Source organism: Alligator mississippiensis, chromosome 8, assembly GCF_030867095.1.
Source record: "Alligator mississippiensis isolate rAllMis1 chromosome 8, rAllMis1, whole genome shotgun sequence".
Classification (NCBI taxonomy): Eukaryota; Metazoa; Chordata; order Crocodylia; family Alligatoridae; genus Alligator; species Alligator mississippiensis.
In genome coordinates, this window is record NC_081831.1 from 66216134 (window position 1) to 66234111 (window position 17978).

General features: G+C 43.6%; 2 protein-coding genes across 4 annotated transcripts in view; both read left to right on the top strand.

The window, feature by feature from the left end:
• The first annotated feature begins 28 nt into the window (after positions 1-28).
• LOC102572384 (cytochrome c oxidase subunit 7B, mitochondrial) lies at positions 29-3123 on the top strand. Its single transcript, XM_006262567.4, has 3 exons — positions 29-138; positions 1955-2079; positions 2894-3123. The coding sequence occupies exons 1-3, from the start codon at positions 102-104 to the stop codon at positions 2969-2971; spliced, it is 240 nt and encodes a 79-aa protein (XP_006262629.1). The 5' UTR covers positions 29-101; the 3' UTR covers positions 2972-3123.
• A 1799-nt stretch (positions 3124-4922) lies between these two features.
• The window catches only part of ATP7A (ATPase copper transporting alpha), a 61224-nt gene continuing 48168 nt past the window's right edge, over positions 4923-17978 (top strand). Inside the window, exons 1-3 of one of the 3 annotated variants that reach the window (XM_014607210.3) lie at positions 4923-5027; positions 7896-7953; positions 9363-9459. The gene's annotated coding sequence lies outside the window, so the exon portion shown is untranslated. The remainder of the gene's footprint in view (positions 5028-7895; positions 7954-9362; positions 9460-17978) is intronic. The other 2 variants (XM_006262566.4, XM_019487834.2) reach the window with 2 other exon arrangements.

A 17978-nucleotide genomic window follows, 5' to 3' on the forward strand; every position in this document is an offset into this window, starting at 1 on the left:
TCCTCTGCGCATGCGTGGCGGGCGGCGACTTCCGGTTGGTCGCCATTTTGTTTTTCACCGTTAGCCAAGGGCGCTGCTGCGGGACCGGTTTTTTCGCCGCGATGTTGCCCTGGGCCGGCGCCGCGCTGGGCCGCACGGGTGAGCGGGGCCGGGAGGGGGACACTCCTGCCGCGGGGAGAGGGGCTGTGAGGCCTGGAGGACGCAGGGCTCGTGCTGAGGGCAGACCCGGGGGTACATGGTTGCAGCGCTCGTCCTGCCCGGTCTCGCAGCCCCAAGCCGGGCCTGGCATCGGGTCTCGGTATGCAGGTTGCTGCCCCTCTGGGCGCCGCCTCGTCTGTTGCTTTGAAAAGCAAAAACGATTAAAAACTGTTTAATATGGAGAGAGGCTGCCTGGGGTCGCCCAGATGCGAGCAGGGCTGCAGGAGGGCTCCCGCGGGGGTCGGTGGTGTAGGGACACAGACATGGTTCATGGGGAAGATGAGATGTCTTCTATTACACCGCCTGCATCGTTGGGGAAACTGTTCGTTGCAAGCTTTGGGGCACAGACTGAGAAGGCAAAACCCCAGCAGACTCTCCCCGTGCTTGAAGGAAGGGTGTTTGTGCCCCAAAGCTTGCAACGAACAGTTTTCACAACGATTTAGTTGGCCTAATAAAAGAGATCGCATCTTCCCAAAGAAACCTTGTCTGCCTCTTTCAGCATGACTGGCTTGTCTTCTGCTGGATGTGGCAGGATGACCGTTAGAAATAAATGTTAACGTCTGAAAGCCCTCGGATTTCACAGGTTCCGTAGACATTAGGGCTGGAAGGGACCTCCTAAAGTCATCGGGTCCGGCCCAGGAAGAGATTGACTGCGTCATTAGGGTGCATGCAGTGGCAGGTTTTTTTTCATACTTATTCAAACTGAATCTTATACCAATGTTTAACTTCATACGGTGTTTAGGTTGAAGTTACAGGTGTTCTTGGAATGTTTATTATGGTGGTTTTACTGTAAAATAATAATAATAATAATAAATCCAAACTGCTGAAATGTTCCTGGAAGAATATATAGTGCTGGTAACAGTTCAATAATCCATAGCTGCTTATTCTTGCCTACTTTCTACTTCCCTTGAAAGCAGGTTAGCATTGAGGTTGGCACTGAAAAGCCTGCATGCGTGTTTGGTATTTTTGTTTCCATTCTCCTTCCCCTTTTCTTGCTAGCTCAACCTCTCTTGTTCAGTGTGTGTACCTTGAAGCTAATTCGTGCTCCAGGATATCTCACTGGAGCCACAGATAGAGAATGTTTTGTTTTGTTTTTTTACTGAAACAGCATAGAATTAACATTAAATTGAAATAAAACTTGTCACAGTGGCACTGAGTGGGCACATAAGGGGAGAGTGAACCCCCTTCCCCCCTGCCAAATTAGTCCTTTCACTAAAAGCAGGACTTCCTATTGTTATTGCCCCAAGAGCTTTTTACCCAGCACAACTGCTGATATGGTCTCTTCCAAAGCCATTTGTTTGGACCTCACGTTTACATCTGTATCTACAAAAGAAAACAACAAATCCTGCAGTCCCCAGCCCCTCTTCTTGTATCTAATTCAGCATTATCTGCCCCACAGTACTAGTACTCTAGTTACTTCTAGTAAAGTTTAAATTAAAGGTAGACTTCCTTGGAGTTCATGACTGATCAGTGATCATTCACAGTTATGTGTTTTAGTAACTGAAGAAATAGTGCAGCATTGGAGAGTGTAAAAGGAGATAGCAAATGTTCATTTGCGTGGAGGATTCTTGAATTGTACTTCTTATTGAGATTTTTAAAACTATTCACCAACAAAATGAATTAAACTGATTTATTTGAATAGAAAGCATCCTTGTGTTTAGTATATCCATCTCTGAATGGGTGGAGCTTCCTGGAGAGCTGAGTATTTTAATCCATTTGTAGATCTCCCTTTGAACCTTACATTTATTTCTTTTAGCTCGGGACATTTGGAGGATTTCAGCAAGACAGGTTCATCAGAAACATGAACCTGACTTTCATGATAAATATGGAAACATGGTGCTAATTGGTGGAACTGTATTTTGCCTCGCTGTGTGGACATACGTAAGTATTGTGTAACTGGTACCACTGATGGGGGTCTGATGCAAATGTAGCCCTGATCTTGCAAACTGATAGTTACTTTAAGCATTTGTCTGTGTGGTACACAATGCAAAATCAGGGTTTCAGAGCTTCCTAAAAGAAAATGACTTATGAAATAATAGTAGAAATGGAAGAGATTTTTAAATTCAGGCTTAGACTTGACATTCAGAGTAACTGTCTATTGAACACCTATTTTATTGCCACTTAGAAATCTTGGTTAGGAGGGCAATGTAATTAAACATGAGCTAATAAGTGGTTTATTTTTATGTACTTTCATGTAAAAAGAAAAGATGTTAAATTCTCAAATTCCCTTATTTTGATTAAAGTAATGGGTAGCTATATTATAAGAGAGATGTATTATTCTAATGCTGTTGCATATGCTGAACTTAAATATATGGTTTGGGAAAGCAGCATGTGGTTTTAAGTTAGAGGACTATACATCTGGTTCTTGCACTGTATAATATTACAAGTATGAGGTGGATCTTAAGAGAATTACTACATGCTTGAAATACAAATTACTCTTCTAGTATAGATATATTAATGCTATTGCTATAATAAAGAGTGAATAAAATTGTTAGGTTTGATGTCTAAAAATGTACTACTAGAAAATAAAATGACTTCAGTGTACTCTCCAAGTTGTCTTCAAACAGCTATTTGAAATCTAACTTTAAGAAAAACAGAATTTGTGTCAACTGCTTTATGCAGCTAACTTAAAAATATGGGTTTTTCCTGACTTAAGGGTACATTAATTTCTTCTTGTAACTTTATCCTCTTCCAGGCGGCAACACAAATTGGAATAGAGTGGAATTTGTCACCAGTTGGCAGAGTCACTCCAAAGGAATGGAGAGAAGACTAGCTTTTGATTTACAGTGATTAAAACCCTGAACTGGTGTGGATTTTCCATTAAAACATGCTTATGTCATATGTGTAATTGCATCCGTTTACTGATTGCCATGTACCTCATGGCATTACTGGTATAATAAATGCATTAAACTCCTGTTTCATCTAGTTTGTTCCTGTCCCATATTTTATAGTAAGAAATGTTAAGCATTTTGGTTAAAAAAAAATAGTTTTTTTTAAGGGTTTATTTCAATGAGGTCCATAAAGAAAACATGCATAAATAAGTGTTCTAAAACATGTTTTTCTTGGATCCTGTTAAAAATAGACATTTATGGACCCAATGCAGGGAGATCTGCCTTAGTATTGGGCCCACTCCGTAATTGAAATTGGAGCATTGGACTTTACCATGTAAAATGCAGTGCATACTAGTTGTACTTTTCTCTCGTTCATGAAGTGGGGTGGTTTCTCTATTTCCTATCAGTAGTTTCTAAGCTGGGGTTGTTACTCCAACAGCAGTTCTCTTCGAAGAGTTGGACTTGCACTAAAAGTAGGCTTGCATAATTGAAAAGATTAGGAAGTGCTTTTTTATGCCATTTTACTTGCACAGCAGTCTTGAAGGCTTCAAGGGACATTGGTCACTTAGTTATTGGAGCTAGGAATATAGGTACCCTATTTCAGTCTTCTGCTTAGAGGGGCTTGGTTATAGAATCCTAATCTGCTAGTCCCACTTTCTGTGCCTCCTCCTGATGATGACTTTCAGTGTTTATCCAGTAAAATATACTGATGTTAATTCTGCAGTTAGTAAATGTCTCTTTAGTAACTAGCATAACAAATAAGTCAAGCAGTTCTCTTTGACAAAAGATGTGCTGTGTTATGGAGCATTATTTGAAAACAGACCACTTCCTCTGTCTCCAGAGTTGTAAAAATGCAAAAGCATCCTGCAGAACAGTGGTAGTAACTAACTCTACAAGAGACAGGACTTTGGCTTGCTGTCTTTCAGTACTTAAGACTGTAGGGCCTCTAGGCTCCATAGTAATGCCTTTTGATGTGCTGAATCTTACTCTACACCAGCCTCTAGAATAAACGGTTGCTATTTTGTATCACCTATGCCTTTAAAAGCTCGTGATGACTGGATAATCTAATTTAGTTTTTGTCCAAGTACATTGAACCACATGTGACATCCTGCTGCACAAAGGCACGTCCTTGTGTAATCTAGCTGCAGACGGGATTGCACAAGCTGACTGCAGCAGGCTTTTTATTTTGCAGCTATGTACAGGTGGGTGACAAAGACCTCTACTGGGTATTCATTCCCCTCCTGCTGTCAAAATGATGTGGCTGAATTTACAAGCAAGTACATTTAAGTGATGCTGTAACCTGTATCCCCCAAAACATTTTGTACAGCAAAGGTCTGAGACTGCTCTAGAAGCCAGGGTTGTGCCAAATTATATGGAGTCCTTCTGGGAGGAGTGAGCAGAACCTCCTCCAGGCTGGAGGGAAGATCCGGCACTCACTGGGCGCAGCTTTGAGCCGGAGCAGCAGGCTGTAAAGTTAAAATGGCACCTGGATCCGACACACTGTAACACGCCGGGCTGCTCCCGAACCAGGCTCGTCAGCGACAAGGGCTTCATCAGGCACCTGACCAGATTGCTGATGCACGCGCCGTGCACCACCAGGTGTTTGCCTGCTCCGGCCGCGCTCGCATCTTCTTCGTCCCTCGGGTCCCGGCGCAAAGAAAAGATCCTGCCACCTCCCACCCTCCCGTCTGTGCCCAGCTCCGCTTCCTCTGGCCGGCAGGGAAATACTTCGGGGGCCACAAGCGCCCCGCCCCGCCCCGCCCCCGAGGCCCGCGATTCTGTGCGGGCTGAAAAACGCGAGGATCATGTGAACACCTGCCCGTCACGTGGGTCCGAGTCACGTGACGCGGGGCGGGCGGGTCCCGACGGGGGTCACGTGGCTGTGGCCCGGCGGCGTAGCAACGAGGGCGGGGCCTGGGCCGTCCCGGGCCGGGTTATGAGGAGGCGCCGGCGGCAGCCCCCGGCGCGCGGCGGTGGCAGCGGTAGCAGCAGCGGGTGGTGAGTGCGGGTGCGCCCTGGGGCGGGGGGCACGCAGGGCTCGGTTGTGTGGGCCCCGCGCTCAGCCCCTGCAGCCGGGGGGGGGTCTGCCAGAGCCAGGGGGAAGCATGAGGAAGCGGGAGGCCGAGCGGGGTGGCGGGGATGCTGGGTGCTGGTTGCGCTGAGCGTGGACGGGGGTGGTAATATTAGCAGTGGGCCTGCGCTGGGACATGGTGGCAGCAGGATGAGCTGGGCTCTGTTAGTTCCTCTTGCAGCAGCTGGTGCCAGGGAGCGTCCTTCGCCCTGGGGGAAGAGCAACTTCAGGGGAAAACATGGGTGATGTTGAGATGCCTGGAAATGCCGTCGGCTTGGCAGGGGCCCCAGACCTGAACGTCCCTTTAGCGCTCGCGTCTGGTAGCTGGATGCCACAGTGACTGGGCGCTTCTCGCACGGACAGATGCGCCGAGCGATTACGGGGAAACTTGCTTAACAGGAATAGTCCCAGTATAAACTCCGCTTCCCCAGGACGCCTCTGATAAGTGGTAGTTGGTGCCGAGCCAGGCGATGCTGCCCAGAAGACAGCTTAAATCTTGTATATCTCTCTTGATTTCAAAGCTTGTTATGTAGGAGATTGCTAATACTATCCTCGTTTTAAAGGGGGAGAAATCAGACATAAGTAGGGTTGCCAGTCCTCCAGGATTTCCCTGGCATCTCCAGAAATTGGATATAAATCTCCAGGAGATTGCTGAGAGTCACCCAGAAGATAAATGATAGGGTATTCGTTAAAATAAACATTAAATATTGGATCCGATTTATACAGTAGTCCAGCGGGTTTTTAAAACGTAATAGTTGTGTGCACTTGCTTTCCTGATGTCAAGTAACTTATGTCATTATGTCAAGTAATGAAGCCTCCCAGAATAGATTCAAACAGAGGTGGCATCCCTAGACATAGGCTGGGTTCTTTATTTTTACTTTGCACTTGTGCATTTTGCTTCAAGCAGAAACCCAGAGAACTGTTCTGATATAAGATTTGCTGACAGACACAAGGATCAGTTCCTTCTTGAAATATAATACTATACATTGATTTATTCATAGATCAACAGATGAAGAGCTTGCATTTGCTATCGACCCCTTATTATTAACTAAACACAAAAAAAAATCTTGTCAAAGAAAGGATTTGAATGCAACATGACACTAAGTCATTTTGTTCAATGACTCGTCCTCTGAATGAGGACAGTCACTTCATTGGAACAGCAAGGTTCCCACTGGAACATCCTAGTACTCAGCTGTAGCATGGCTATGTTGTGTGCACAGTTAAGATCTCAGCGTTTCCACAATAAACATTTCTTACAAGTTTCCTGAGCAGGGACATAATTTTATGACCTTTAGAGCCAGACATGATGGCAAAAGAGAAACAGAATATGATCTTCTACTTGTATCCCTTTTGTTATCTGTGGAGGGGGGATAATTGGATAGTCTGACTTCTGCCCAGTTCAAGCAGATAGCTTTTCTTAAACTTAATGGGCCCATATCTCTAGCCAGATGAAGGCACAATGTATGTGTGTGAATGCTTCAACTCCTGTCCTTCTTTGTTTGCCAGTGATCCTCATTTCTGAACTGCAACAGGTGATGATGCCCATCTCAATATAACAGGTGCCTTTGTCCTACATCAATCTAATGATAGTAGTGAAAGCCAGGATGAGACCTCCCCCCTCCCCAAATTCACTTAATCAAATTCTAATATCAGCCCTCTAGTATAGAAAGAGTACTGACATACTGAGTGGTAGGAAATATCTGCCAGATAATCAGTCTGTTATACAAAATACAAAAGGATTAACCTCAGTCACATGGACCATCTTCTTTCTTCTTGTCTGAGTGGCATCTCTAAGAGGGATATTTTTCCAATGAACTGAAGTCAAAGGAAATTGAAACTATTTAATACTTGACAGCTATGGCACCAAAATGGACTAATCACATGTTTTTTCTCGAGTCTCTCCAGCAGAGTGGCTTAATTTGCAAAAGAGTCTTGCAATCCAAGCTCTGCATTTTTTTTTTTTAGTATTAGCACCATATTATAAAAGCCACATACCACATCTTTTACTTTCATTTATACCCCCAATTTAGGATATTTAGGTAACTTGTTAACAAAAAAAATCAGTGAATAAATATCCATTAGACTCCATATACACATCTATACACATGTATTTATTGATTTTTTTTTAATTATTATTATTACTATATAGAGGTATTAGAGACCACCAGGTTGAATTTGGGCCAGGTTTGTTATTGCAAAATAAAAATTACCAAACCCAAGAGCAACTGAAATATTTCTATGAAGTTGAAAATAGAAATCAAATGGAAATATATTTTCTAATATTTCCAAGCATATGTTATATCACTCGGCTGATGTGGAACTTAACCAACAAAAAGGTTCAGTATCAAACTGGGTGAAAAACAGGAAGTAACAAAATAAAATGTGAATAGTGATTGTACCATTCAATTAGTGAATGGTATGCAATTCATCAATACTGTCTAATTGTAGTACGTTTAATAACCATTACAAAGGATTTTAATCTCATAGGTCAGCTAGTAGTGGCACATGGCAAAGGCACAGATACTTTGCATAAAGGTCAGGCAAGCATTTGCATACTCTTACTATGTACAGGATAGTAAATGGGCTATTTATTACATTTTCTAGAGCTGTAATACCCTAAGACATCCCTCCTTAGACTGTAATACTTGTCCTCTATCTGTGCTCTGGGAAATTGCATACAATTCTCATTAGCCAGAATGGTCATAGCTCACATAGATCTTTCATGCAGTCACTGGAGAATAGACCTCTGCATTTAAACCCAATTGCATCATTTTTTTTTCTTTATTAATTGGCAGATGCTACCTCCTCTGAAAATTTGGGAAGTTCCAGAAGACTGACGCCCAGTTTAATTTTGTAAGGATATATTCTAATCAGGGTGGGGGGGAATGTATATTTTGCATTAAAGTGTGTGTGTGTGTGTATTTGCACTGTTTCTGATATGATGCAAAATAACTCACGTGGTTGACAGAACTTGGATATATTTAATGGAAACTGTCTGTTGTTTGGATTTTTATCAGGGTAGTATTGATGAAAGTGTGTATGACAATTGTTTTGGACAAATTTGTTTAATGAAGTTGGATAAGAAATAACTTTTATATTTGTGCAAAGGTGCTATTAATATTAGTAAGACTAGTTGAGACCCTATGGTCTGGATGTGATCAGGGAATGATAATTAGTTGCATATAGAAGAGAGAGAGCGCACTTTTCTGCAAGTGTTGAACAGATCAAAGGAAAGCTAATGTAACTTGTAACTTACTATTCTTGCTGCTCTTGTGTTTTTTTTTTTTTATTGATGCCTACATAAGACACGGCACATTGTTCTTGTTAGTATTCTAAAGCTAATCTAAAAAATAAGGGGTTCTTTATATACTTAGTGTTTGAAATGCCATCTATTTTTAATGTTACGGATATGCTTAATAGTACAGATACGACAGTCATATTCTCCAAAAATCTCCAGCTGCCATTGTGTGTGGTATTTGCTGAGAGGATGGAGGGATTTGCTATGAATTTTCTTCTGGTCTTATTAAAGTCTTGTTTGGACTAAAGTAAAATATTTTCCATCCATCCTTTCTAGCACCCATCTCAAAAAAAAAAAAAAAAAGAACTAAACTCCTGAAAGATACTTCCTACATCCATCTGGTGTGGGCAAGTCTTGGTAAAGTTTTAAGCAATACAAAATAGACTCATTTGAGGGTCTCAAATCCATCTTAAATGTGCTCAGGGTACAGTGGTTTCCCCCCCCCCCCCAAGGGTTAAGCCTAGTTATGCTTCCGTATACAAGAGAAATGCATGTAATCATTTGTTACTGAAGATGACAAAGTTCCATGAAATTACTCTTACTGGCAAGAGTTTGGTATAATTTTTTTCCTTAAGTCACCTTGCTTCTTTAGCTTTTTGCTATTGAAAATAATAGATTAAAACATGATCAGCACCCTGGTCCTAGCAAGACATGTACTTTTCACCAGCCTGGTAAGATGGCTTGTATGCATATTTTTCTATTCAACACTGCCCATTTTTTCTCTGTGATATTATTCCTAATGCATCTTTGGTTTTGCTAGAATATAAATAATAAATATGTAGCAGGAATTGCTAAGCTAGACATTCAGATTTGGAACAGGTAATGATCTAGTTTAGCAGTTAGGATAAGGATCTAAGAGTTAAATCTTATGGAGTCTGTTTCCAAGCACATGTGACCAGATGAGTCTGACAGCCTTTTATTAGCTTCATTAGCTGTAAACTGAAAATATTTACCTTCTTGACAGGCATACAGAATAAGACAGTGGCTCCAGAGACATGGCATCAAGGCTTGCTCTGGCCTTGCATGCCCTACTGTAATTGGGATCCTGGTCTTTCAGGCTGGTGAGTCGGTCACTAGGCATGATGTTGTGCTATTGGCTACAGAAACTGGTGTGCTTCCCACATAGCTTGGACAAACTTGGCTTTTTCATTTTAAAGTGAGGAAGCAATTAATGTCTCTACAGCACGTTAAAAAATGTATCCTTTTTGGTCCTGAGACTAGAAAAGCTATTAAGGGACCTGAGTTTAGGTGGGGCACACTATTGAATATGAGATCTGAGCTGTGATGTAGCCTTCATTTTACAAAACTAATATTGTTTTTTAAATGACCCCATGGTGGTGAGAAGTTACACTTTTAGTCCCTTCAAGCATCAGTTGATGCCATTAAGATATCTATCTTACTTTCAAAATGCATTTGCACACCAGAAAGTGATTTAATGACTTGTGAAGCTGGATTTCCCTATGGCTCAGGGCTTATTACAGCTTAATTTCCTTTTTCACAGGGAGAATTGCTTTTGAGAAGTATAGGTTTATTTTCTTCAGGTTTCCTCATCTACTTTCTGCAGGTACCTTTTTAGTTTCCTGGAGAAAACAAAGCATTTTTTAATCTATCATGGAGACTCCAGCAGACCAAATTATTAAGCCTAAAACTTTACCTACAGATCTTTTTTTCCTTAAATATTTCAGTCTAGTAGGGAATATCTAGATATTTATTGTATATCGGCTGTTCTGACAGTGAGAGCTGTTCTCTGGGCAGGAGTACAGTATTTCAAGTATCATTGATAGTGTTGATATACAAACAAGGAAATAACATTGTTCTCTGTTCTGTAAGGACGGGTAGAAGAATAATGGAAGAGGATAAAACTGGCTCAAAGGGACTTTCTAAGGGTATTAAATGGTAAATAGTATAATAGAGGGAGTATAATAAAATGGTATAGAGTTTTTACACGGCTCATTCAAGGCTAAGCTTGTATACGAGATGGTGACTTTGTTCCAGTATTTCAGCAATGCGTTGAAAATCTTTTGGTTTCTTGTATCCTCCTACAAGTTTGCGTTAAATTCATTGAGGCAGTGGCCTGCCTTGAACTGAGTTGTCCTAAACTCTTTTGTTGGGTAGGGAAGCTCTACCCAAGTCCTGTTCTTTTGTTGAGTAGGAAAGATCTACAAATTATAGATATAGCAATATCTTGACTTCAAGCCCAACCCTTATTCCTTTCTGAAACAAAATGTGATTTGTACCTTAATAAATGCATATATAAATAAAATGCAAGTCCTTGATCATCTTAAATTACAAGTTATTCATTATATGTTGTACCTATTGGTAATAGTCAATCTCCTCAGCTTTAGTGTATAAATACACATGCATGTATTAATTTGTAGATTAAATTTCAGTCAGTTCCTTCTTTTGTCATCACCAGGAACTGCCTAGCCATGGTGGAGTGTGGGAAGGAGCTGCAAGTGGCTCATCTCGGGGGGCAGGGGGGGGGAGGCAGCTTTGCTGCTGCCGCCTGCCCTGAGCACAGCCCTAGCCCACCCTCCCTGCCAGGAAGATCCTAGTGCTGGCCCCAGCCCATAATGGCAGCCCATCCTTGCCCCACGTGCAGATCCAGAGGCATTGGCAACATGCAGGGGGTGCACATGCACATGGAAACACCAGCTGCGAAACCAGAAGTGCTGGTGGAAGTGCACATCCAGTTTTGCTGCTGGTGGTTTTGGGCTCAGCAGTTGGCCACTAGGGGACTCCCCCACCCCGGTCAGTGAGCTGGTGTTGTGCCCCCCCCCCCCCCCCCCCCGACTTGAGAGGCATCAGTCGCCCATGTGTGGGGGGCACACGACCCCTATGCCTACCCCAGGGGTGTGTGCAGTGGCAGAAGCTGCCCCACACCCCCCGGGTGAGCTGTCCCACCCCAGCTGAGCAGCCCCTGCCCCAGTCCCACTGTCTCCTTCACAGTGGGGACCTTGATCTGCACCCCCCACACCCCTTCCCCACAACAGGCTTACCAGCAGGATGCTGCTCTCCATGGTGCCAGGCTGCATATGGGCAATATGATCAGTATCGACCGATAATCAGCCATTGGTATCAGCCCAAAAAATCTGTATCAGTGCACTAGTTCTGAATATAAGACTGCGCTATAGCTCTGGCCATTATTATTTTAATTCAAGAAATAATGCTGTAGCCGGCACTTCAGAAGGGAAGTTACTGTCCAGATTTATTCCATCACCAGATACCAGCGGCGTGGAATTTAAGATGGCAAGAAGCTATGGGTTTACATATTCTGCTTTTTGTGCCACTGTTCAAAGGAAATAGGTCCTTCCTACAACAGAGTTGGTTAGAGATTCATCACCTGCTACCAGTATAGTCTGTGTACAAAGAGTATTTTTTATAGAACTATTTAAGAGAGCAGTGGTCCCTTTTGTCACGAAGTTAATGTTTATTTTGATTGTTTTCACTAATTTGGGATTAGCAATACTGTAGGTGAGTGCTGCTGTGTTTGAATGTACACTACATTAATGCAAAATAAAACCCCCAAAATAAAACCACATAAAATGTCAGAGAAGCAATGAAGACCAGGTAGATGAGACTTGTTGCTTGTTGTAACAGTACCTATTCAGATGAGTTAAACATTTCAGGATGTTCTTTTTAGCGTACTTTTTAGTGAAGTTGGTAGATTGTCTCGCAGTATGCATTTAGGGAAGGTGCAAGTGGCACAGTTGCATAAACTGGTAAGTCCAAATCTTGCCGTGAATACGGCTCTCTGTATTGTTCGGATAAGTCATTTCACTTCTTCTTTTTACCGGTTAGGGTAAAAACACAGTAAGAATCATCTTCCTCAGAGGATTATTAGGATTAAATTGTTAATAATTTTACCTTGTTTGTGCTAGCTAGTAACGAGTAATTGGAATTCTACATGCTATGTAGTTAAAAGCTTCTGGTTGTTTAATGCTGACTGGATAAAGAAGTTGTGACAAAGAAGCTTTTTAGCTTCATGTAGATGTTTTTATTGAGCAGCATGTAGAACTGGTATAGTCTATAGAATATTATGACTAGGCCCTAAGTGTGTGTTGAGTTCAGATTGTTGTCTTAACTTTGTCACAGAGAAGAGGATGGTGTTGCACACTATTCTTTCCATATCCTTCCTGTTCTAATAAGGGGATAGGTACCACAAACACTGTTTCAATTTCAGGACATCCCAAGATGCTATGAAGAAACTGTTACTGAGTTTTCTCCCTCTCTGGTCCCTCTACAAGAAATAGACTAAGCTGTTAGTGGCTGAAGCTATGCAGGACCCTTAGCAGCTGCTCACGTTGCTGTGTGTTTTAGCATGACCCTATGTCAGGGATCACCAACCTACAGCTTGTGGGCTGGATCTGGCCTGCAAGGTACTTTGATTCAGTCTGTGCTTGGCAACATGTGGGATCAGCAGCGTGCAGCTCAGTCTGGTACTTCCCTCTTCTCTACCATATGAAGTGTTACTGATCCCCTCTGCAGCCCTCCCTGCTGCTGTCTTGCTCCTTGTGCCCCTGAGTTTACCTCTTTCCACTGTCATTAGGGGTGGTGGCACTTGGCAGGTGCAGCAGCTGACAGCTTGGGTACTATGAAGTGGGGTGCTGCAGTGCCTGGGGGGTGGGGATCAGCCACGCATGGTTGCTGACCCCTGCCCTTGCTATCAGAATAATCAAAATCACTCTCAGAACTGGCAGCCTCATCTGTCTCCCATAATCTGAACTGTGCTGAGAAACAGACTCCATAGTCAGGAAGCTTGTCTTCACTGATAAAGGAATTGCAGCTTAGCAGGGTACAGTATAAGCTGAAGGATGTCTTCACGAATGAGAAAGCAAATTACTTGTCCTGGTTTGTCTGCCAGGTAAGATAAGAGGGCTGATAAAAAGAATTGCCTTCAGAGATGAGGCTTTTCTTTCCTGTTTCTTACATAAGTTTGATGTCACATCAAGATCCTCCTCAGATTGGTTTGAATACTCAGCCTATGAGAATTGTCATACTTTCCCTAAATCAGTGGTGCTTACTTTTCCCTGGCAGGCCAGATGGGCAATGCCTTCTCCATCCACAGGCCAGATGCAGATGGGGTCTTAATCTGGTGCCTGGGGTGGGTGCAGGGGGACAGCATTTGGCTATGCAAAGGGGAGGTTGGGGGCAGCCCAGCCCCAACCTGGCCCTGTATGGGGAGAAGGGGGCATTGCCAGGCCCTAACAGTCCCATGGGGGAAGTAGGGATGTGAAAGGTTAAATGATAAATCATTTAACTGATAATCCCAGTGACAGCTGGTTAGTTTCCTGGTTATTGTTTGTTTGGGGCAGGTGCAGTCTGGCAAAGAAGTGGGGGAAGGGAAGCCACATAATCTGCTCCTGCCTGCTGGGGCATTAACGCATGGTGCCAGGGGCAGGGGCCTTCACCAGTCAGGGGCCTCCTGGGGCACCAGGGGCAGCACAGCCCAGGCAATCATCCTGGCTGGACCGTGCACAACTCTTCCCTTCTGGCTGGGCCAGAGCCAGGGGCTAAGGAAAGGTGCTGGGCTCCCTGTGGGTGGCAGTGGCTTCCCTGGGCCATCTTTTGCCATGAGGCCCCATGGGTGGCCCTGCTCCTGCTCTCCGTGGTCTGTAGGCAGCCGCCAGCACCAGCGCTGCTAGCATGGGATGAGACAGCCACGCCCTGCTGGGCAGCTGGGGACAAGGCGGAGCCAGTGCTTCCTCTTCCCCCCCCCCCCCCCCCCAGGCCTGGCTCGCCCCACAGCGCTAGGAGACCATAGCCCCAGTTGTGTAACACCCACCAGGAGGAGGGGCCAGGCCAGGCCAGAGCCAGTGCCACCTTCACTTTAGTGGCTTTTGCACCCCCAGCTTGCCGTGGACATGCCAGGGAGGCTGGACAGGCCTAACCACAGCCCCTTGGCAGGCACAGAAGGATCCTGCCCTCGCCTGGTGGTGGGCCTCCAATTTATTGTTTGCCCAGGGCCCCAGTAAATCTTAATCCACCACTGCCAGCAGGAACCAGAAGGTGGCAGGGCAGACAGGAGGGGGGAGGGAGGAGCAAGGGGAACTAGTACCCAAATCCCAGGAGGAAAACAGCAGAGGGCCTATTGAGTTACTTGCTTACAATTAGCTGCTGGTCAACTGGTGCTCCCTGAGGGGTGTGGGGGTGGCTTAACAGGACTGTTTTGTCTGTCTGGGCTTGCCACTGCCTCTGCCTCCCCCCCCAGTGGCTCCCCCAGTGCCAAACTTCCCCACCAGTGGGGAGCCCCACAGGCCAGATGTGATGATTTTGTGGGCTGTATTTGTTCAGTGGACCAGAAGTTGAGCACCCCTGCCCTAGTGCTGGTATTCTTTGAAATGGAGGTTAGGAGTTGCTTCTAAACTGTTTTATCCAGTTAGGAGTCTTTTCTACCAGGAACCAAGATATCTTTCACTGTTATTAAATTGAATACCCTTCATTATCAAAGAAACTTAAACAAGCTTTGATAACTTCCATTGGCACCGTTTTCTAAAGTTTACAGCACTGGACTGAGGCCTAGGAGCTGTCAAGTTCTAGCTGCTGATATCCCACAGATTGTTGCATGGTTACAGGTGCCTCACTTAATCTTGTTGCGCTGTACATTCCCCACTTGTAAAATGAGGATATTGCTGGGAGGCTTAATGCTTGTGAATAAACATAAGCCTATCTTTTCAAAACCGATTAATCATTTTGGGGTTCTTCCATCTTTGAGTGTCCAAATAGCATTAGTTTGAACCAGCCTGATTTTTCAGAAGCCCTCTTAAAATCAGCTTTCTTTAAAATGTAGCTAAAAAACACATTAGTACTCCAAAAACTACTAGGTACCCTTGTGCACTACTTTACAGACTAAATTTACAAGTGTGAAGTACTGTTTTCTGTCATTAATGGTATGGTGCCTTGTCTTTCTATCTCAGACAGGGGCCTGAAGTCTTGTAAATAATGAAGATGTACACAGGTGCCAACTTTGTTTTTTGCCCGTCGTTGTTTGCAGACATAAAAAAAAAAAAAAAAAAAGACACTTTGCTTTTAACTTGGCATGTTCCTGTGCCAAGCCGAGTACAAGCCCAGAAGAGGCAGTGAATTACTTCTACCTGGCTCTTCAGCTTCTGTAAAGATCAGGTGCTTTAGTGGAGCTTTTTTTGGTGCTTTTATCTAAAACCTGATTCAATCAGCTTTCGCTAAAAGCACCAAAAAGTCCCACTGAAGCTCCCAATTTTTACAGATGCTGCAGAGCCAGGTTGAAGTCATGCTCTGCCTCTTCCAGTAAAGCATTTTTTTAATATCTTAAAGCGTGGTGACTCCATGGGTGCTGAGCACTTATTAATTTTTTTTTTGATGGGTGTTTAAGCCCTGGAGTAGCCCCAGACTCCGTGCCTGTGAGGACATATGAAGGATTGAAGGCTTGCCCTTACAGGCAAAGGTAGGCACATTGTCTTGTGAGTGCAGTATGGTACTCCAGGTTTGCTGCTGCCTTCCAATTCAGCAAACACTGCATCCCTTTGTTGAATACAGGTGGTAATATGCAGTGTCCCCCAGGAATTTGGAATGGATCACTGTATGATGACTTTTCTTCAAGGACACAGAAAAACAGCTGCTGTGATGGGCTATAATCTTGCTATTTATCAGTAAACATGTAACTTGAAGAGTCAGTTATTTAAAAATGCCTCATTGTCCATTCTCTTAAGATTTGGGTGTATTATATCATTTAAAAAGTATCAAGTGAATGGTAACAATTTACAATTAATCGAACCTCTGTCTGCAGGAGTGAGGGGTGATTAATATTTTGTCATAAATATTTGCTAAAAAGACCTCATAGCAATATGCAGAGAGCTAATAATATTTTCTGATCTAAGGGTGAAATTTTTCCTTTGTGTGTAGAGAGCACCCTGAAAGAATTTGAAGGCATTGCTATCCAGTTGCACTGAAGTCATGCAAATAACTTGAATTCTAAACCCAGATTGTGACCTTGAACAAGTCACTTAATTGCTTTCTCCTCCAACTCATTCTTTCTTTTGTGTATTTGGAAGTAAATTCTTCAGGGGTGGGATTGTTTCCTGTTCTGTTTGTTTGGTGCCTGGCACAGAAGGATCCCAATCTTGATTTAGGCTTTTAGGCATTACATTTACATTAACACAAAAAAGAAATCAAATCAAAGTAGCAGTTCCTAGCAAAAATAGACCTCGTGAATTAAGTGAACTGCATTCTGCTCCTGGTGGCAGCCCTTTGTTTCTACTGAAATCTACTCTTTCACATATCAGATTGAGACATTCTGATCTTGAACCTAATTGCAAACTTGAGCTCTTTCCAGTTCAGCTCCAAGATGCCTGCTGAAAACTGAGGCACACTGGGGCTGTTCTACCTGATGGCAGCCGTATTTGTCTCCAAGCTGTCACCACCAAGGGATGAAACTGCCCTGGAGACTCGTTGGAGCCAAACCGGGAAGAGCTGCAGCAGAAATGGAGTGCTTTCCCATGTAACGTAATGCAGGCAGACATGGCTTTGTCTTGCAGCCACTTCCCAGTTCAGCTCCGACATTCCTCCTAGAAACAGAGGGTGTGGGACAGTTCCACCTGCCCTTTGCACTTCTGTTTCCAGGAGACACTGTGCAGGGTCAGACCAGAAAAGCAGGCACTCCTGCCACAGCCATGTCCTGATCCGACTCCTCAGGAGACACTTGGTGCAATTCCACCTGGCTGCAGCAGCGGTGGCAGTGGGGTGAATATAATGTAGTTATAATATATAATCATTTAATATAATGAATTAGTGATAGGATCATAATGATAAATGTTCATAATATGTTTGTTTTTAAACAAAGTGCTGCTGAATTTTGAAAAGTTTTGAAGGAGTGCCATGAGCCTAAAAAGGTTGAGAACTGGCATAAGCCTTCATGAGTTTACACTTACGCTACTCATCTCCAGTTCAGTTCAGTTAGTCTGTGAGGTGCAAAGCTACCCTGCCTTCTGCCTGACTTCAGACTAACACAGCTGCCTCTTCATTTGTTTTATAAACACTGCTGGCCCCTATAACGTTTTCTAAAATACATTGGACAGTATATTTTGTGTTGTTTTTGGTTTCGTAACAGATTTTTGGAGGGAGCAAATACAAAGGTATCTTTCAGTTCCTTGCTGTTGGAATTAGGGACAGTCTGGCTGCTTGAATGCTGCTTACCCAGAGAACAGGAAAAGCACAGGCATATGCTGACTGAACTTCCCTCCCTTGCCCTGCCATTACAAATTCAGTCTGACCTGAAGAAATGGGTCTTTTGGGCTGGAGAGGATGTTTAGTCTTTGCCTCTGTCGGAATTGGCAATGGGATGCCAGCTGAATCACTGGTAGTATAAAAAATATAGATTTATATTATAGAATTTTTTTTTTTTACCTTGCAAGGCATGACAGTGGTACTGTTATTTGCCCGTACCTGTACACATACAATCTTGCAAGTTCAAAATTGGAGGCAGCAAGTCAATATTTGTGAGTTATTTCCCTTATATGAACCAGACACTGAATTACTGCACCAGTCCACAGTGCTGTTTGTATAAAGCGACTCCCTTCTTAGCACCACTTCTGTGTTTTTGGAA